The sequence below is a fragment of the Onychomys torridus genome, chromosome 18 (assembly GCF_903995425.1).
Source record: "Onychomys torridus chromosome 18, mOncTor1.1, whole genome shotgun sequence".
Classification (NCBI taxonomy): Eukaryota; Metazoa; Chordata; class Mammalia; order Rodentia; family Cricetidae; genus Onychomys; species Onychomys torridus.
The window spans coordinates 61,786,532-61,808,709 of record NC_050460.1 but is presented as its reverse complement, the minus strand read 5'-3'; the positions used below and the strand labels follow the sequence as shown (position 1 = coordinate 61,808,709).

General features: G+C 45.5%; 1 protein-coding gene across 1 annotated transcript in view; it reads right to left on the bottom strand.

The window, feature by feature from the left end:
* The window catches only part of Btbd9 (BTB domain containing 9), a 362,869-nt gene that overhangs the window by 56,984 nt on the left and 283,707 nt on the right, over window positions 1-22,178 (bottom strand). Inside the window, exon 9 of the mRNA XM_036167576.1 lies at window positions 11,247-11,354. Within this exon, the coding sequence (XP_036023469.1) occupies window positions 11,247-11,354 (108 nt within the window). The remainder of the gene's footprint in view (window positions 1-11,246; window positions 11,355-22,178) is intronic.

The following is a 22,178-nucleotide window of genomic DNA, read 5'->3' as shown; positions in this document are numbered from 1 at the left end:
TCTATCTTTCCCCTTTTGTCCCTTCTGGGATACAGACCTAAGAATACATAAAATTATTATCAAATTGTATGAAAAAGTATCCAAGGATAGGGTCAGGAAGAAGTGATCACTGGTTGGGGTCTTAGGAAGAACTGGGGAGGCAGAAACTTGAAGGTGAGCTGGAAGAACTAAAGATGCCTGAGCTAAAGCATGGACTTGGTAATTAGTCTGGACTAAAAGGCAAGTAGGAACTCAGCTGTGAGGAGATCACTACAGCGGGAAGGCTTAGGAGATTGGCTGGATCAGAGCACTACAGAAATTACGTGTGTCAGGTCTAACCACACGCTGCAGTAGTGAACAGGACACTGGAAAACAAGACAAGAGCTGGTCACGCAGAGACAAAGGACACACTAGGTGCAGTCTGGGACTGTCTCCAGCAGACAGCTGAAGCTGCTCTACAGAGACAAAGAAGTTACGAGCAGTAATGACCCACAGCCAGGGCTATAGACTCTAGAACAGTCAGGAACAAATGGGATAGAGGGATCTATCAGGGCTACTAAAGACACAGCAAGAAAGAGGCATGGACATCTGTGGGACAGAAGCCATGGGAAGAGAAAGCATGGAGCCAAGGGTGTTCAAGGGAGGGTAGAAACTAGAAGGAATCACAGGCCAGATGTGGAGAGCAAGTGAGGGGAAAGACAGTGAGGTGAGGAGGGGCCCAGTGGAAGGAGCTGCAGGACAGGGCGAGAAGATGGTGAGTGCGAGCAGTGTGACTCTTTAGAAAGGGACCAATGGGAATGATGCAAGGAAAAGGGGAAGCCAAGAGACTAAGACAGTTAAGGAAGAGTGCCCTCAGCCACAAGAGTTGACTCCTGAAGCCCCCCTCCACCCTCTTTTTCTTAAACCCAGGAAGAAAACACAAGTCTCTTTACACTCTGGGAAAGGACTGAGCCAGTATTAATCGATATGTGATCACCAAGAAAACCTCATTAGGACTTAAGAGGACGGCTCAGACTTACAGGTTATCATCTGGAAACTGAGGCAGGTCACTCTAAAAGGTGTGCTCTCCCTTCCTGTGCCTGTGCTCAAGGACAACCCATGGGTCTCTCCTTCCATGTTTCAGAGATGCTATCCTGACCATGGCTTTCCAGACTGTCCATCTATGACGACTGCTACTGTGGTGCTCAGGCTGCTCTAGGGTTGAGAGGCAGGTCCTACACCTAGTGTCTACAGCAGAAGGCCAAGGCAATGGAGCATACCCAGCCAGTGCTGGGGCGTGATGCTCTGGTGCCACCCAAGGCCAGGAGAGGTGGCTGGGCTTCAGGGCCTCAGAGCCAGGACCACTCTGGTAGTCAGATTTTCCCTGTAGCAGGAGGCACACAAATGTCTTGTGAGTAGTTTTGAGTCCCTTTCCAGAGTTCAAGGTCAGTGTTCTTAAAAAAATAAATTTTTTAAACTTAATACTCTGAAAATTCAGAGAAACCATTGAGACCTATTAACCTGACAAAGCTGGGATTTTAAGTCAAATCCATTTCTGACGTGAATGGGGCACAGCTGGCACAAGTTCTAACTAAAAGCACTTGGCCTTCTATAAAGAACTTTCCCAACAGTGGCTAGAGAGAAGTAATGGGACTCCCAGCCCATAACCACCTCAAGTGACACACTGTTACTGGGGATCCAAGTCATAACCTGAGCGACAATGAATAGATGTGGGGAGCAGAGAATACTGAACCTCTGGCAGCCATGAAATAAAGTCTGGGGAATGGTCTGTCACTGAATCAAAGATGGCGATGAAGAACGGAAGAGAAGTTGGGAGGCTATATCCAAATCTACACAAGCGACTACCAGGACCACTCTTTTCTCCTCCCACAAGCTCATCTTGCTCCATGTGTTAGCATCTGAACTTGGGCACATGGGCTTCCTGATGAAACTCAGAGATGACAGATAAAAGTGTCTAGACAGCTCTGCAAATGAAGCCAATGTGCGTGCACACTCAGAGACAGTGATGGTACTTACACATCTATTCACTCAGACCAATAAATGTGGGCCCTTACGAGTGCTGGGCCACTGCTAGGCTCCAATGGACAAACAAGTGAGGAAAGGAACTGGGCCTCTCGTCTCTTCTCGTGTCCAGTGGAGAAGAGCAACAGCAATTTAACTACATGCAAATGAACGCCATGAGACATTTCAGTCACCCGATGGGTGGTAAGCCAGTTTTTGCTTGAAACGGAGAGTCTTGACTATGTAACTGTGATGAACTAGTCAAAAGGCAGCAGTGTGGGCCCCAGACTAGACCACCACCACAAGTACAAGAGGTCTGAACTAGGACAGAGCTGTGTGTGATGGGGATGGAAGGGAAGCTAGAGATGGGAACTGAGAGAAGGAAGTAAGGTGGCTGAAGAGGCAGGGGAGAGCCAATATCTGGACCCCAGCTATGTGAGGGATTTTGGTTCTGATTCTGAGAACAAGGGCTCCTGAGCAGGGAAGATGATAAAGCTGTGCTTGGAAAGACCACTCTGGCTCTAGTATGTGCAGTCAGTCCGTGGAGAGTGTAGAAGAAAAGTGGGGAGACCAGCTAGTCAACTGGAGAAATGACGGTAGTTGAACTAGTGTGACCTTTATTTATTTCTGTCACTTGAAACACAATAGTAATATGAAAGTTATCCCATGACGAAAGATTCTCTCCGATGTTCACATAGGTCATGATAAAGTTTCATTAAGATATGCTTCATTTTTTAAAATAATGCAGAAAGTTATTATCCTCACAGAATAATGCAGCTCTGTGGCTAAACAAGGAAGATAGGAATGAGAGCTGGAAGATTCTCAGTTACTACCCAAGACGACCATTTCCTTCAGCTGTCAAACATTCTGGGTAGGGAGGATTCTCACCCTCAACCTGCAGACAGCTCCAAAGTTAGTACTAAGGCAATTCACATGCTCAGCCCCCAATCTGTTTCCTATATGTCCTCCGCTATATGGATAAAGTTTTACATAAAAACTTTATGTAAAAAGTCCTCTTTAAAAGCACAGATATGGCCAACTAATTGCCTGTTGATGTTCTGGTCTTTAAAACATTCATCTACTTAAGGCCTTTCTTCGCTCAAAAGCAACAGTGCGGCTGGCTGTCTCAAAGGTGTCTCTGATTCTGGAGTGGCACCCAGGCCCCTCCACAGACAAGCTCTGCTAGTCAGGAATCTGCCCCTTCTCAAACTACATCTGTGTGTTTTATCTGAAGTCTGCTGGAGGCGGGGGTGGGGGCATGGAGGTTCCTCTTACAAGGATGTGTCTCTTTATCCTTCAGGTTCTTAAAGTCTTGACAAAAATTAACATCGGAGTTTGCCCTTTAAAAAATAAAGGGAAGAACATGACTGGCTTTTTCATTATTGTCAAAGTGTGAAAAAAAGTGGAATTAAATATGAAGAGAGAAAAATAACCCTCCCCCCAGCTGTTTGAAAGCGACACTTACACAAGCAGCACCCATTAATTGCCCTGCACTTCCCGCAGGAAGGAGTAAACAAGCTCAAAGCCAGCAGGGAGAAGAGGGAGGAGCCTGCACTTCCCGCAGTCTCAGCAACAGCCCTTCCCTGAAACGGAACCTGACACTGAGAATTTCTCACCAGTAGCAGCAATGGTGCAGACATTATTCTCTCCAAAACCCACCTGCTGCAGCTGACAAGATGGCTCAGGGCTAGAGGGCATGTTTGGCTCTTGCAGAAAACCTGGGTTCGGTTCCTAGCACCCACACGGTGGCTCACAACCAGTTTCGGGGATCTGATGCCCCTTTCTGATCTCTGAGGGAGCTGGACACATACATGGTATACACAATACATGCAGGCAAACATTCAAACACATAAAAACAAAACACTTGCCTTCTGGCATGTTTGGACAATGATCACTTTCCAAACTGCATGGCTAGCCATGACTTCTTAGAACTAACTCAAGGCTTTTGGTATGCTGAATTCTGGCTAAGAGATAAAACAGGTGGGGAAATGCTTTCTAAACTGTCGCCAACAATAGGAAAGAGTGCAGAAAGCCAAGGTCAATCACTAGGTTTAAATATGCTGGTTTTCATTCTCACAACACTCCCAAAGAGGCTCTAACTCTCCAACCTCAAGTGTCCTGCTGTCCTCAGCCAGGGAAGCGCTTGGCAGAAGAAACATAATTCCTCTTCTTTCTCAGATTCCCAATGGATAAAGAAGTTACAGAAACAGCCCAGACAGACATGTGTTTCCTGGGGTCTGAGTGTCTGCACATGCAGCCAGGGGCACAGTGCTCCTCAGATGTGGATGCCATCATGTGGAGAGCAGGGAGCAGATGGGATGGGGGTAGGGGGGAGTGGCGCAGGTCTTCTCAGGACGCAGGGACTGTGAGGCATATACTGGAGAAGTCAGGGAGAAGATTTCATGTCAGAATGCTGTAGAAACTATGTAGGCTCAAGCCTGGCTCAGGCGGGAGGCTGGCAGGCCCTCCAGGAGGGCTGGGAAGAGGGTGCTGCTTGGCCCTTGGTATCAAGCACCCTAGGGGCCTCTGGGCTAGAGCTCCACCCAACGCTCACTTCCTTGATTTAGTACTGAAAGGAGAAAACAGGTTGCTCTGCCAGCCCAGCCATGCGAATGCAGGCAAGGGCACACGGCCACAGAGCACTTAGGTCTGCAGCAAGAAAAGTTTCCTCAAATGAAGCTTTCTCTACAAATACTTTTCCATGAAATATGTGTAAATTGGTAAAAAGATACAGAAAATTGAAATAACCATGCTACTACATACAATCTGCAGACCTAGAGAGGCTAGGTAACAAGGAGGGCTTAAGGAGGGACACTCAGATCTACCTGGGAAGGGGAAATAGAAGAGACTGTGGGGGTGGGTGGGAATGAGAACATGAGAGATCGGTGGGCAAGTCGGGGAGAGTACAGAAAGGAAGACTGGAAAGGGTGAGATAGAAACATGGTGCAAGGCAAACTCCCAGGACTCTACAAGGATGAGCCCAGTTAAGTCTCCTAGCAACAGTGGACACACAGCCTGAACTGGCCACTTCCTGTGATCATGTAAGACTTCCAGTGGAGGGTCAGGACACCAACATAACCCTTGACCTACAGTCTGACCTGCCTATGGGATGTGCTGGGGTAAGAGTAGTACAGAGACTAAGGGGTGTGGCCAACAAATGACTGGTCCAGTCTGAGGCCCATGCCACCAGAGTGAGCCCACCCCTGACACTGCCTGGAGAGCTAGGGCCCAGAGGCTGAATAGCCCAGAGACCTGGGCTAGAACTGAACACGACTAGATGGGGAAAATGTCAGTCTAATGATGCCTAGTGATATTCTGCTCTACTCATACACTGGTGCCTAGTCCAATTGTCATCATAGAGGCTTCATTCAGCAACTGATGGAAAAAGATGCAGAGACCCACAGCCAACATCAGGCCACATTCGGGGAACCTGCTGAAGAGAGAAAGGATTGTAGAAGCCAGAGGAGTCAAGAACACATAAGAAAACCCACAGAATCAACTAACCTGGGCTCATAGGTTCTCACAGGGTCTAAACCAACAACCAGGGAGCCTACATGGGACCAACCTAGGCCCTCTGCATATATGTACAGTTGTGCAGTTTGGCCCACTTACGGGATTCCTAACAGTGGGATCAGGGCTGTCCCTAGTCCTTTGGCTGGCTTTTGGGACCCTATACCTCAGACTGGGTTGTCTTGTCCAGCCTTAATACAAGGGAAGATGCCTAGTCCTATGGCAACCTGATATGCCAGGTTTTGTTGATCTCCATGGGAGTCCTGCCTGTTTCTGAACAGAAAGGGAGGAGGAGTGGATGGGGATGGGAGGAGGGAGGATAGGAGGGAGGGGAAAAACACACAAAAAAGAAGAAAAAAAGTTTCCTCAAATGTAGCTTTCTCTAAAAATATTTTCCAAGAAATATGTGTGTATTTGTCAAAAATATAGGAAATCAGAAATGATTTCCATAACCCAACTGCACAAGGGCAATTACTATTAACATGGTGGCATACACAGTTCCTTTGGGTTGTCTACCATCTCCCCCTTCTTTTGATTACACTCTTATACTCCTGCACTCTGCTTTATCACCTTCAGTGTACATGTGTTTCTCTTTGCAACATCCTTTTTAATGAATTCTTACACTGGAAAACCCTGAAGCCTTTAAGAAGGGAGCTGGGCAGCCAATCTGGAAGGCAGACATTACTCTGTGAGGACACTGGGGCCCACGAGTTAGGCCAGAGGTCCCAGATTATAACCAGAGAACTCTCAATGACAAGATACTATTTCCATCACCACTCAATTCATCAGACCTAATCTTTCCATTTGCCAAAATGCTTGCCAAGGCACTGGTCTGGGAGACAGAAGAAGGCTAAGGTCACTACTACTTTGACAGACAAGGAAATGGTTACAGTGTGAACACAATGAGGTCAGCACTTGAGAAATATGCCCCAACAGGAGGTAAGACAGCTGCAGGACAGGTTAGGCAGAGAAAAAGAAAGCAATGCAAGGCATTGCTCTACCAATGGCTGACTGTAAGGGAGCTGCACACTTGGGGAACTTTAGATGCCAGATGCACACACTACACACACTTTTACTTTTCTACTGCGGCTGAAAGAATGACAAAGGGAAACCAGGCATGGTGGCTCACATCTGTCATACTAGCACTCTTATATCTGCTTTTGGCATACCTTTTCTGAAAAAAAAAACAATCTACAGATTTACTGCATACAGTGTCTATCAATGGTCTCAACTAAATATTCAGACTCCAAAGACCAAACAAGTGTACCAGGCTTCAGGGCGACTGTGAGAGAGAATGGAAAAGCGACCGACCACAGGACAGCACCTGTTTCTTCCTTAAAGCAGTTTACACAACTGTGTGTCCTGCACGGTGTGACTCAGTAATAGGCAGGTGGAGACCCTCAGAGATAAACTTCACACTCCAAATACAAAGCATCCTCCCTTGCCATAGCCTGAGCTCTGTCCCAGAATAACAGGGCATGCCCAGCTGGAGCTTCAGACCACAGACCTACAGCCTCCCAGGTCAGAGATGATTTTTATCAGAAGCAATGCTGCTTAACAGCATAGCTAATATTCTACTTCTGTGAGGTTTCGGGGACAATGGATCAAGAAAGGGAATTGGGTCCGAGGTCAATATCTCATTCACGGAGAAAGGATTTTGTTAACCCTTCAACATTCTAAAAACAAACAAACAAACAAACAAACAAAAACAAAAAAACCCAAAACCCAAAAACCAAACCAAACCAAAACCAAACCCTAAAAGCCAGCCTAGATAGGGAAGAAAAGAAATCTTAGGTCACAGCTGGGGAGTAGGTTAGGAAGCAATTTGCTCAGAATTAACCAATGAGTAAACAGGAAGCTCCAGGAGCTTTAGTATCAGGAAAAGTAAGCAATTAGGAACCTTGGGCAACAAAAAGCTGGTTAGGCAGCTTCTTAGCAGTAGGATCATTGTGAGCACTCACAGAAACCCCATCCCTCCGCTGGAATCCAGCACACAGCTCTTGGGGGGGGAGGGGCATGTGTTTAGAGGTGCAATATAGTGTTTCCCTCAATGAACAATTACTAGATATTGTGTGGACAGTGTTTATATACCCACAACATCACAATGACTTCTTAGTCGGTTCCTTTTCAGGGTCTCAATGGCCATACAGAAAGTTTAACTCTAAGTTATAGCAAAAAATAAACATCACAAACCTTTACAATATTAATGCGGGCAAACAGCTGACAGAAAAAGAGAAAAGAAAAGAAAGACAAAAGTCAGATGTAGGAGAGAGAGAAAATCACAGGTATCCATTTCTCCATCAACATTGTGGGAAGTCAAGAGGTTCTGTCCTTAACGGATGGACCAGAACGTAGAAGGCAGGTATACTGTTTATTTTTAAATGTTGCATTATATAGAACTAAAAAGAAACTGTAAGGATTCTGTCCTTAATTATGTCATCAGCCTAAAAAACAGTTTTTTTTCCTGCACTCTCTTTCCTTCTGTACTCCCCCTCCGTGCGGTTCTCTCTCTCTCTCTCTCTCTCTCTCTCTCTCTCTCTCCCTCCCTCCCTCCCTCCCTCTCCCTCCCTCTCCCTTTCCCTCTCCCCCTCTCTCTGCCAATAAAGCTCTAGAAAGGTAACCATGGCTCGTGATTTTTCTGCCAACCAGCACTCTCCTCCATCGGCATGGCCAAGAGCGACACACACCCAGGAAGTGAGAAGGAGGTTAATAAAGCTGGTAAATGAATAAGGAATAAGATGCTGTTGGAAGTCAGCAGGATACAAAAGCAAGAATCTACCAGCAAGTCAAAGGCACTTCCTCTGAGGAGTGGACGGAAGGTACAAAGGTCAAGGTTTGCTCTCTGCTTACATCCCCTTGTATTGTTTAATGTTCTACATGCTGTTTGCATTTGTTAGAAAAGATTAGAGTTCTACTATTTAGAGGAGAGCAAAGGAAGAGAATGTAAGGTCTAAAGGTTAGAACAAGAGGCGCACAATCATTTTTTAAAACTGTCAATACCAAAGCGTGATTATACACAACAGGAAGAATCCTTCACCTTAAAAGCAAGCCAGAGCAGGGCCAAGCATCCAGGGCTAAGGCCTCTGTGTACCTGACTACCCCTACCCATGCTATCTCTCAGTTAGAACAGGTACAGCTCTAGAAGCTAAAGGAAGCTTCTCCTGACATTTGCTCTGCAGTACATCAGTGAAGAGCGCTGTTTGCACATCTTTTGAAGGACTACATTAAGGTTGGAGGAGAGTAAATTGAGATTACATCTATAATGGTAAAATCATAACTACTGGTTCCACTGATTCTAATGGAGTCGACAGAATCTTCTCTTCCTTTTTCTTCTCTCTTGTTCTGATGAATCATCCACAGCTTATTAATATGTAAAACGCTACTGGAGAACCTGAGTGCTACAATCAAAGTGGAAATCTTGTCAATTATTTAAATTCAATCAATTAAGGGAAATAAACAATAAGATGCTGATGGCCATGCAAAGGCACTGAGTGAACCTATACACAGAGGATTTTCTCACTCACAAAACCCCAGTGAGTTCACTACAACCCATTAGGACAGGCATCTGTGTAGAACAAGTACACTCTTGTTGAAGGCCTGTGGAGCTCCTGGAGGGATGCTTTTAAAGAAAAGTACACATGACAGAGGGTTTTCAGTGACGCCAAAGCTGGTGGGTAAGCTGTGGGTAAGCTCTCTGGGCTGGAAGCTGGTTAAACATTGAAGTTTATCTGTTATATCCCTGAATGTGAATGTCACCATAAAACACAATGTATAGTAACTAATAGTAGTGCTGATGGTGTTAAACACTGAGTCTAACACACTGTCATCAATGGCATTAAGAAATCATGGACCAGGGACATAGTTCAGTGAGAGCAAATGCCTAGAGGCATTCTGGCAACCAAACAACCAATCAACCAAAGAGACGGACATTAGAAAAGAAATTATAGCCAAATAAGCGTACAAAAAGATGCTCAGTGGCATCAGCCTTGGGAAATACAAATCAAAGCCTCAAGGGTGCCCACTTCATTGCCCCAGGACTAACTGGCTCATAGATGACAAGGCCAGCAAGACTGAGAAACTGGTCCCTCACAGGTGCTGAAGGCCATGCAAAGTGGCTTGGCGGTTCTTCAGACAGTTAAATACAGTTACTCTAATAGTAGTGCTGATGGTGTTAAACAGAGTCAAACACACTGTCATCAATGCCATTAAGAAGTATTATGCAGCAACTTCACTCCTAGATACCCTGAAGAACACTTAAACAGAATGTCCACACACCCTCCTGCACAGGAGTATTCGAAGCAGCCTTATTCACTAAAGCTAAAGAGGAAAACACAATTCAAACATTTGTCAGGATGAACAACTAAAGAAAATAAGGTCACACACTAGAATATTATTCACCGGATAAAAAGGAAATCTTCGTCTATGACAGAACTCATGTCCAGGATGAACTGGAGCACATGCCGAGGAGCAGAACCTAGGACAAAGGTTACACAGCACATGACTCCATTGACATGACTTCCCACAGTTTGCGAATCCAGAGACAGAAAGTAAATCACTAGATGCTGGAGCAGCTGGAGGGGATAGGTTTATTGGGGAGGGAGTAATAAAACTGTCGTGGGCCATCAGATAGTGATGGTTGCACAATTCTGTGAATGTACTAAAAACCACCCAGTTACACACTTGGAAAGGTGAACTTAGAGTACATGAAGGTATTGTAGTTTGGACGTAAAATACCCTCAAAGGCCCATGTGTAAAGGCTTGCTTGGTCACTAGCCTGTGGAGGTACTGGGAGCTGGTGGCAGGACCTAGAGAAAGAAAGTGAGGTACCTAGAAGCATGACCTGGCAGGTGATACTGGGGTTCCAGCGCCTCCTTTCCTCCAGCTCCCCAGAGGTCACATGACCATGGGCAGGAACCTCTGGAACATGAGCCCAAAGCAGCTATTCTTCTATAGAAGTTGTTTCTCAGTGCTGTGTCATAGGGATGGAAATCTGACTAACATAGGATTGTAATTTGTTTTTTTTTTTTTCTTTTTTGGATTTTTGAGACAGGATTTCTCTTTGTAGTTTTCGTGCCTATCCTGGATCTCACTCTGTAGAGCGGGTTGTCCTCGAACTCACAGAGATCCACCTGCCTCTGCCTCCTGAGTACTGGGATTACAGGCGTGCGCCACCACCGCCCAACTTGTAATGTGATCTTTAAAGAGGAAGTTTCAGCTTTGCTGTGTTTTATCTCCCCATAGGCACCAAGCCCTTATCATGTGTCATGGTTAAGACTGGCAGGAACAACCCCTAGAATCCTTCTTTCTAGGTGTTCCCACAGGCAGGTAAGCTCAAATAGAGACCCAACGCCGAAGGCCTGTGAAGAGCCTAAGGCTCATGGCTTTCCTTAGTTTAGGTACTTAATGAGGTAAGGTTTGGTATGAGGAATGGTACGAGGTGAGCATGAAGACAGAGCCCCACAGTGACCACTGAAGTCAGATTCTCGGAACGAAGTCAAAAGTCCTAAGAGGGCCATGTGGGGCTTGGGGGTCGGAAGCAGGACTGCACAGGAGTCGCTTACTTTCCCTGTTTGAACATGTCCAGATCACAGGTAAAGCTTATTTGGGCATGGCAAGTAAATGCTCATTTAAATTCTTAATAGTCAAAACTGAAGCAAAGGATCATGGGAATGCACTTCAGCACCCTGGTGCATCAATCTTCTTGGGGCCTCTGCGCTCACAGAGGGCTGCCCTTGCAGTGAGAGGATGCTACTTACTTGCAGGAGACTTTCGTTCTGTCAGCCACCATGGTCCACTGCTGCTGATTGGTGGAAACCTCAACGTAGTAACTGTAGCTTCGATCGTCACAGTCCCAGAGTAGCAACCTGAGCAAAAAGAAAACACTACATTGTCTTTGCATCCTAACTGTCATGGGGGCCTTGTGTTCCCTGTGCCCCACCCTGCACCCAGGCTGTAGAGGAGGGAACCCCAGTGAAAATATGAAGAGAAGGGCTCAGTCAGACTGTGGTCAGCTCTTTGGGAGTCCACTTCACTGGCCACCCAACTCCAGGGAACCTCTGTCCCCTTAGCTGCAAAGTTCAGACTCACTGAGGAGGAGGAGGACATCCCTGGGGCATCTTCTGAGGTTCTCCAGCTTTCCTCTGTTGCATCTGAGCTAGGTGAGGATAACACCCCAGAAACACTGCTCGGGGAATCAGTGTTTTCTCACTGGTGCTAACAAGCACTGACCATCTTCTGACTCCTCTCATTTTTACCATGTTTCCACATGACTCTGGTAAGATTACCTGATGTGGAAACACAGCTATCCATTAACTTCTAGAAGAGACTAGTCCTAGCACCCCAAAGTCTGTGGTTACTCTAGTCCTTCAGTAACATGACATCATATGTATTTTATATACACAAAGTCTAGGCAGTCATATATATTTACATACCTCTGACATATGTGAATACAAATCTATAAATGTAGATAGACAGACAGACAATGTATAAAGATGTGTGTCTGTGTGTGCATACGCATTCTCCACAGACAAGGTCTTATGCTGTAGGCTGGGCCAATGAGCACATAATCCTGCTTCAGCTTTTTGACTGCTGTGATTACAGGGCCCTTAACAGTCTACCTGGCCTCCTACACAATTCAAATTATCCCCGAGTTACTTATAATACCCAATATAAAGCAAATGTGAAGTAAATAGGGTTTTTTTTTTTTAATTTTTAAAGGAATTGATAAGAAAAAAAATCTGTGCCCTTTTATGCAAACAAAAAAATTTAAATCAATGTCCAACTCTGTAGACCCCAAGTGAGGGCCAAATGCACCAGAAAACATTGTCTAGGAACTTACTATCTCGGTTCTGCTCTGAGCCCACTTTCTGCTCAGCTGAGAACTTCAGTGGACTATGAGTCCACTTATGTGAACTTCAAAGCAGAATACACTTACCTACCAGTTTCACAATAGCTGTTCCTTCTAAGGAAGGTATTGACTGGAAAAATGGGATGAGGGCAACTTCTAGAAGGCTAGAGATGTGCTAGTTTGATCTCAGTGGTAGTTACATGGCTGCAGGAGCATGTAAATATTCATCATGCTATGCACAAAAGATGTGTGAATCACACTCTCTACTCCAATTAAAAATAGGATCTGAGCCGTTCAATATGGGATCTGTATTTGGCTTCTGATTTCCACTGTTAGCTGGCTTTGCCTAAACAAAGTATATGCAATGTCACACTTAACAGGAAGTGATATGCATGTGCTTCCAGTCAACCACAACAGTGAGCGCCCTGAAGGCAGTGAGTGCCGTGTCTAAGTCGTTTTTCCAAGGCCTCGAACAGCACCTCACTTGGAGCCAGTGCTCAGTGGATGTCAGCTGGGCAAACAGAGCAGTAACAATGATGTTCATGATGGTCAACATTTTATTAATGCTTGTGTGGATTAGGCTCTATGTCAAGTGCTCTGCACAGTCTGATCTATTAAATCCACCTGAATATCCTCTCAGCAAGCATGATTACGATCCTCACATTATATGGATGGTAGAAGTGAGTCTTGCAACCGTAAGTACCTTATCTAAGCTTATTGTTAGTATGTGAGTGATGCAGGATTCCAATCTGATATCCTGATCAAAAACCAGTTCTGTAATCACCTGCCAAGTACTCCTGTTATTCCCACTTTATGTATCTGGATCACATTTCTACTCTTAACCCATTACTCCGTAACTGCCATTCCTAGTGTCTTCTTTAATCTTGCAATTACAGTCAAGGAAAATCCTTGCATGTAGCAGGAATCTTAAAAGTTCTTATTAATAAAATCAAACCTGGAGCCAGTTATTGGGGTGAATGCTGGAAGATCAGAGAAGCAGAACAAGCCACAGCTTCCTCACCTCGCCAATTCCTCAGCTGATCCTGTTTCCTCAGACTGGAAGCTTCTGTGTCCTCATCCAAATGGATCTCAGCTGAACTGCTGCTAAAAGCCTGAAAGCTTAACCAGCCAAATGCTGCTAGTTTCTGGTCTTCACGCCTTATATACCTTTCTGCTTTCTGCCATCACTCCCTGGGATTAAAGGCTCACTTTCTGGGATTAAAGGTGTGAGTCTCCATGCTTGGCTGTTTCCAATGTGGCCTTGAACTCACAGAGATCCAGAGGGATTTCTGTCTCTGGAATGCTAGGATTAAAGACATGTGTTACCACTGCCTAACCTCTATGTTTAATATTGTGGCTGTTCTATTCTTTGACCCCAGATAAGTTTATTAGAGTGCACAATATTTTGGTGAACACAATACCACCACACTTGCACAAGTTTTGTGTCATGCATGAGGCTACTATGGAGAATTACTGCTGCTGTAATTCTTTCTGGATATTTAACCTAGGGCTAGCCAAGTGTTCTACCACTTAAGCTATGTTCAAAGCCCTCTTACTTTGCCTTTTGAGGTGGTGTCTAAATTGCCAAAGCTGGCCTTGAACTCTCACTCGGTAGTCCTAGGTAGGCCTTAAATTTTTATTTTATTCCATGTGCATTGGTGTTTTTGCCTGCATGTATGTCTGTATGAGGGTGTTGGATCCTCTGGAACTGGAGTTACAGACAGTTGTGAGCCGCCATGTGGGTGCTGGGAATTGAATCTGGGTCTCCTGGAAGGGCAGCCAGTGCTCTTAACCACTGAGCCATCTCTCCAGCCTGGCCTTGAGTTCTTTGAAGCCCTGTCTTTCAGGCCTCTGAACAGGTGGGATGACAGGCCCAAGGCCCAGTTCCTTTCCCTTCAGTTCTCTGCTTCAGTCCCACCTCTGCTTGCTATCAAGGAACAGTCACGTGCTCTTACAGAGAAGGGGAGATCTTGATCAACCCCTTTTCACCTCATAGCTCCAGTAAGAGGTGTCTCTTAAGACAACCCTCACAAGGACTATTGGGGTCTTTCTTTTCTTTCTTTCTTTTTGAGATAGGGTTCCTCTGTGTATCCCTGGCTGTCCTGGAACTCACTTTGTAGACCAGGCTGCCCTTGAACTCAGACCTGCCTCCTGAATGCTGGGACTAAGGGCCTGTGCCACCATGCCCAGCTCTCTCACTAGGATTCAGGATTATTAATGGAGAACCAAAGCATTATAACCACCTATCCTTCCGGGTAACTATGAGTAAGTGTCTAAAAGAGTACCCAAATGAAAACACTCAGTCCTTGTGGGACAGAATCTAACCAGATCTCAAAATGTTTCACGGAAAGAGACAACCTTGAGGGTACAAGACATAGAGAAGATAAGGATGAGCAATTTTGGGTATGTTAAATGTCCTGAGAAACTCCTGGAGGATGGTGGTACTAGAAAAACCTGTAAAATGATTGGTGGTGGCACACACCTTTGATCCCAGTACTTGGGAGGCAGAAGCAGGTGGACCTCAAGTCCAAGGTCAGCCTGTTCTACAAATGTAGTTCCAGGACAGCCAGGGATACCCAGAGAAATCCTAGGGGGAGGGAGAAGCACCTGTAAAGCCATGCCTCATGCCATCTATATCAAAGGTACTGACTTCATAGCATTTTATTCTACAGATGTCCCACAATTTAATCAGTTTCATAGTACTCAACATTTAGGTAGTTAGTAGTATTTCACTGTTAGGAAAGTTCTTTAGTAAACATTCTTGGCTAAATCCACTACTTCCCATGAAAGTTTGTCCAAAAAAAAAAGGCTCACTTTGAGGCTGTGGTCTGTATTATAAAATAACTATAGACCTCTCTTTTCCCACACCCCAAACAAAAATCTCTAAGGCGTACTGCCAGCAGCTGCTACCCAGTGCCTAGTTCTGTACATCTTACTGATAATCCTACTTAGAAACACTGCTGCTGTTATGGATGAAACACATTTCATTAATTTGCAGGTGTTTTTTAAAACTTATCATTGAACTTGAACATTTTGTGTATTTTCTATATTTATCCTATTGCTAATGACTTACAAAATGTCCTCTACATCTAAAGGATATTAATTCACTGCCTATCATAGTTGGCATGCTAAAGATATTAATTTTTATTAGCCTAGTCCATCGATCTTTACCTCAATAATTTCTCCTAGCCTAAATTTTTTCTTTCCTGAATAGCAGCCAAGAGCACAGAGTGGTTGAGACATCTCCTTTCTATTCTTCTATTAAGAGTCTCTGGGGAATGCAGGGTCACGGTGACTCTTGAGTGGAAAGGGACACTGATAGATGGCAGGTTATCAAGTGCAGGGCTCCGTCTTCTACCGTCTTCTACATGAGGAGTTTTAGAGGGATTCAAATTCATGTACCAGGATGCCTATTTGCTTGGAACTTAGGCTTCGTCAGGAATAAAATCCTTTTGTTGATTCAACTGAAAAAGCAAGTACAGTTTAAAACCCTTTAAGAAGAAAAACTGGCTCAGTCTCCTTGCTTTCTATGGGTTAGGATTTGGCTCTCCTTAGGCACAGGGTAAAGCCCACCTCCTTCCCCTCCCTGGCTTTTGTCTGCCTGCAAAGTCTGTTCTTAGTATTTGCACTGACAGCATAGAGACACTTCTGGCTTGTAATCTGGCTGGAATGTTTGCAGAGTGTGATCACCCAGCACAGGCACTCCTTGTGACCTTAAAGGAGATGAGCTCTTTACACACACCCCTCCTTCCTCCACCCCATTATCAGAAGCCATTTTCAAAGAGGCTGACTTTATCCCAACAGAGATTCACCAGTACAGATGAGGCCTGTGAATGGTTGCCACAAACCTCACCATCTAATGAGCACCCCATGAAATGCCTGGTGACATCACATGCTGTCTTCTCCATCTCCCCTTACTCTTACAGTGGAGTCTCCCTAAAAGTGGTGAAGTGCGGGTTTAAACACAATTGATTAGCAGATGTGATTCTGCTTACATCTTCCATAAATGCTCTGGCTGGTTGCATACCATTGATTACCCGAGGCTCAGTTTACAGCAACTAATTGCTCTCCTTGCTGGTGTTTTGATACAAAATTCGATAGTGAATATGATTTCAAAACTCTTGTCTTTGTGGCCTGAGTCAGAAGTGACTGGAGGCAAACCCAGTGGACTGAGTTTTCCCTTCTTAAAATAATTGCTCTCTCATCAGTCTGTGAAGAAAGTTTCCAAACTGTAGCATTCTAATTGGAAAGCCTGCATTATGCATTCGATGACAAACTGTTGTGCTGAATGGCATTTTTTTTTTTTTTATCCCGTTCTTAAGGGATTAATTCCATGCCAGACTGTGAACAGTGGCTGAAACCTAACACAAGAGATCAACGGTGTCTCCACTGAATTGGTGCCTTTAGACCAGGAGCAAGGGCCTGTTTGCTTCTACTTAATTGCCCATAGTTTGTGCAGCCTTGCTGGAAGACACTGCAACACAACACACTGCTGCTGTTGCTAAAGGCTTCCTCATTTGGGGAAAACAACCAACCAAAGTAAGATCAACTACCTGGCTATTAGCAACGCAATAACTTATAGAACTCATTTATAAATTTTCTGTCAAAGACATTCATAACCTCAAAATGTATATATAATTTCCTTAAAGAGTTCATAAGTTCTTCAGAAATAGTTATCTTTCATTTAACAATTAAAAACTTATTTACCAAGCACTAAGCACCACTAGGTAAATCTTTGAACCTACTTATCTTCAAGTTCACCCTTTATGAACTTCAGTTTCTGCCTTTGATAGTTTTCCTAGGTGCTTGTGGGTCTAACAGTTTTTAATCCCCTGCATATGCACTGGAGGGTTTGGTCTGACTGTACATGGCATTCTCTTTGAGAACTGCTTGTAGCCCCATTTCAAAGTAGGTGTGGGAGTTCTTGGGCTGTTTGTCCTATAGACCTAGCTGCATCGTAGGAAGCAGATCCATGCTGGGCTAATCACATTTCATTTCTCAAAACCGGAGGATGTAGTGAGCGTCTAGCTTAATTGGCCCTGCTCACTTAAATGAGGTAACGAGGAGGCAGACATTCCTGGGTGGCCCTCTTTCATCATAGGCACTGGGTAGGATGCAGCCACGTGTGTGAGAAGCAGAGCTGGGACACAGTGAGACCAAGTGGGGCTGCTCCTGACAGATTCCTGTGTCTAGTTTCAGTTCCATGACATGCCACCATGAAGCCACCTTCATGGCTTAGGGCATCTTTACTTGGCTTCTGTCACTTGGAACCAAAGGGGCATGAGCTAAGTTATCAGTAGATCACGCTGGGAGCAAAGGTATGTGACAGTGAGTAGATGCAATGAGTGAGGGAATGCTGCCTTGGTGGCAGCAGGATTCTAGAGACAACAGGAAAGCTCCCTTTGGATGAAGGTCTTCCTGCTGCAGGACAGGCAGGGTCTGTAGAGGGAGAGAGTAGCAGGACTGAGGTGTGACAAGGTGAAGGGCGGGGCAGGCTCAGTGAGGGGGCCTCTGGAGGGACCGCCCGGCTAATCACCAAGCACTTAAAAACCACCCAGCAGGGGAGCTGGGGAGCTTGACTAAGTGACTACAGGGCTTTCACCTCATTGAAGAATCTGCTTCTCACTGTTCCAATGCAAAGCAGAAAGACACAATTTGAGGAACTTTTTAAATCCCTGTGGTCCACAAGGGGCAGGCAGCCTGCAACAGCTGCCTGAGGGGTTAACAGGGCTCCAGGGAATAAATCCACCAGTGAGAAAAGAAAGGGATCCTTCTGGTGGGCTGCCACAGCACTGGATGGTGTACTTCTCAGTTGGGGGCAAGGCCAAAATGAGAGTCTCAGCAGGAAGCTAGAGACTTGTTAGAACGCTTTAGCCAGCCGAAGACCTGAAGGGACCAAATGGCTGCCCTGAAGATCCCAGACATGAGACTAGTGAAGGAGATATGACCACAGAGGGCCATGCCCCATGCCTTCAGAGCAGAGGGGACACCAGTCTTCTAACTGCAGGCTTATTACCAGAAGGAAAGCTTTCTTGGCAAGTACGTTAGCAGAACACACCAGAGCCTCGATCTACTATAGGCTTCTGCTTAATCTCTCAAAGCTAGGATGCTGTCAGTTTTCTGTCACTGTGACAAAATACTTCAGATACTAAACTTTAAAATGGGCAAGATTTATTTTGGCACATAGGTTTTGTTGTTTTGTTTTATTTTAAGATAGGGTCTCACCTGGAACCATGTAGATCAGGCTGGCCTCTGACTCACAGAGATCTGGCTGCTTCTGCATCCCAAGTGTTAGGATTACCCACCCCTGGCTATGCGGCAGTTTTTGATGTTTCAGTGCCTGGCTGTCAGCACATTACTTCTGGGTCTGTGGTGAGACAGCGTGCAGTGAAGGAAAATGCTTGTAGCCAGGCAGCCAACAGGGAGAGCTGGAAAGGGCCAGGGCTCTAGCATTCTTTCTAAAGGCATTCTGCAGATGACCTGCAGACCTCCCTTCCACGAGGCCTCACTTCTAAAAGGCTCCTCCATCTCTGGAAAGCACCATGGCTGGACACCAAGCCTTCCCATCCAGACTGCAGCAGACAGGAGATGAGTTCTCCAGAGAAGTTAGAAACAGCGGCCCTGCTCAGGGCTAAGTCTCGCTCAGGCTCTTGGTGGTCTGGTGTCTGTAGTTGATGTTTAGGCACTGATGCCCCAAGATGAAATAAAGGGAGGTGGCAAACAGACACTTGGGCTGCCTGTGGGTGTCATCTCATTAGGACACACGGCGATGAAAGCGGGGCTGCATCTCGAGTCCCGACTTTCGCCTGGTACACCACAATCCAGGGAACTCTAAGTTGGGAGCCTGCCTATGGGGTGCAACTCGGAACAACTGGACAAGGAAAGACTTTCCCAGCTCTGAGACAAGACCGAACTAGCCATCTTCAGCAGCTGCTGGGACCTGGTTCTTTTCCTTGGGGACAGTAAGCTTTCAATTCAAGGTCTGGCGAGAACACAGGAGCTGACTCTGTAAGTACCAGGGGCTCAACCTTCAGTCCAAGAGTGTGGGATGAGAAGTGACTAAGCATTGCTTCAGTTCACATTTGCACAGACAACATCCACTGTTTGTGCACACATTATCATACTTAGGAAAAAATAACAATTTATAATCCCCGCACTTCCTACTTCTCAATGCAAAGCTCTTTGTCTAAGTCACGGGTTAATTTTCTGGCTAAACACTGCCTCAGTTACCTTTAGATTATTCAGTCACGTGGCAAACCTTTATTTTTTTGACAAGTAAGTTTTGGCCCAGTCTTATGATCTGGATTTCACACTACATAGTCTTTCATTTTATGCTTTCCCTGTGACTATGAGAGAACTGTGTCTAGGCCAACGGCCTCAGGAGAAAAGCACTTTCTTGTATTTTGAAGGTGACTCTTTTGCAATATAGCCCCTTCCTTAAGCAAGCAGTGGCATCAAATGGTCACCAGCTGGCCTTGTGGCGTCTGTCAAGGTGAAGCCTCATGCTGCTGCAGACCTTTTGGGCATGGACATGTTAAGCAAGCAGGCAGCTTTTACAGATCTTTCCTGGTGTTTGAATTTGGCATTATCAGGTTCCCTGTCTGCAGCAAGGCCATCTGCCCTGATGCTAACAGCTTCCTCATCATGGTGTGGACCCACAGTGAGAGGGGCTCCCAGCAGGAGGCTGAGCACAGGGCGTGGCTTCCTAGACATTTAGCCAGCTCACCTACAGCTTCATTTGTTGGGAAGAGCACTGGGTGCGACTGTGGCATTAACAGGCCAGAGTCAGTATGTCTAAGAGCTAAAGGCAATATGCATTTGTGTGATCTTTTCCCTCAAATTCTATGAAATTATAGGGAGAGTAAGACAGACAGACCTGACAAAGAGCTTGGGACTCACTTTATAATCTAAGTGTTAGGGATTTGACTTCTTCAGTCTTTGATACATATGACTCCTATAGGGTAAAACAGTCCCACCATGGGTGTCCATCCAACAGGTGGGCTGTGGAGGGGGATGAGAACAGACACAACTGGCTCTACATTTCTTATATAACAACACCCAAAGGATGCTCCCTAAGGAGGGCCATCTGTCCCCGGCATACTACTTTCTCAACTGGCTCACACTTTAGGAGATGTATAGAGCAGGATTACTGAGGATGGGGAAAGAGCATGGATTCCAGATAAACTGCACTTTTCACAGGACCTCACTGCTTCCCTCTGCCTCCCTCCCCCTCTTCACTCCCTTCTTCCTTGACAATGCTGGGGTCTGAACCCAGGGAGGCCTCATGCATGCTAGGCAAGTGCTTTAGCAACGGAGCTGCGGCCCAGCCCACTCACTGCTATTTCACTTCTTACTTTATTCCTCTCCTCCTCTGACTACATGCTAATGTGTGCTCACATGCATACAACCTACACAAAGAACTAAGAAACAGAGTCAAAAAGAAATTAAATAAGCTCCACAGCTCCTTTCTACTCCCTTGGGTCAAGGGTTCACAGGAATTTGTGTCTGGGGGAGAACTCAAATTTAGCTATCAGCACAGCCTTGTATTCTTGCAACCTGGCGAGAGGAAGAGAATGGAAGGGCAAAACAAGGTAGGAAGGCTTGACTCAATATTACAGGCAAGAGAACATTCCAACTGAGACGAAGCATAAGGCTAAACCCTTCCTCTTCACTCATGTCCTTTCTCTATCGTTGCTCTTTAGCAAACCCCTTTTCTGGTCTCTCTCAACACAGCCAGTACCATTTTTCCACATCTCTTCCTCTCTCTTACCAGCCTGACCTCTTCACCGGAGTCAGATCTAGGTCCCCACCTCTGCCCCAGCTCTGAATCATCCAGTGTTCCCTGCAGAAATAATCTACAAAGTCCTGGGCACTTGCTGAGTGACTTGAAAACAGTTCAGGTCTGGATCTTTCACTATGACCTGTGCTGGCTGGGTCTTCCTGCCCGACCTCCTGTAACCAGTACCAATTCTGTATAATCAAAGTCGGCTAGCTGCCTGGCTGTCACATCTACTTGTCTTAACCCCCCCATCCATTTTCTGAACTTCTTTTGTGAAGTCCACATGAAAGCCACCCTCTGAAACACAAGACCAAAGCAGCAAGTCGCAAGCGCTATACAATGTACGGCTTAGACACAGGTAGTTTATTCTGTTCCAAGACTGAGCTGTGATAAATCATGACTCCCCATGTGGTACATGACTTACCACTAAAATAAAGACATTAATGAGAACAATAATAGCAACATCTTCTCCACAGCACACAAAGGTGAAAATCCGAAATAACTCTAAGTTCTTATAAACAAAAGATAATTAATCAATTTAATATGTTGCTGTGAGATTAATCTTTTGAAGAATGGCAAGATGCCAGAAAATAAGCAACATTTTATGTGATTTTCTTTTTTGTAACAGCTAGAGGAAAAATGGCTAATTAAGTTTTTCAATAGGATTCTTTTGATCACTGGCCACTTGGTACAGTTTTCTTGATCCAGACCTTCAAAGCTAGGATTACAACTTTTAATTCAAACATTTTCAGATGAGCATTCACAACTAACTTTCCGAACTTCCCAACAGCCATAATGAAAGCTGACTGGTGTGGGTTATAGAGCAAAGGCTAAGTGAACAGTTAGTTGCCTTCCCCTCCAGAGTCGCCGCCTGCACTCATCTGTCCAGAGCTGGAGCCCAGGCAAAGGCTGGCAGGGAAGGGCAGGGCTCTGGTCCTGCTCTCTGCTGCAGAAGATGGGGACACAGCTTCCAACTCCTGCCCCTCACTCCTCCCACACTTGCTTGGAGGAGGGATCCTAAGACAAGAAGAGAACACTCCCTTTCTGGAATGTATTCTGCCT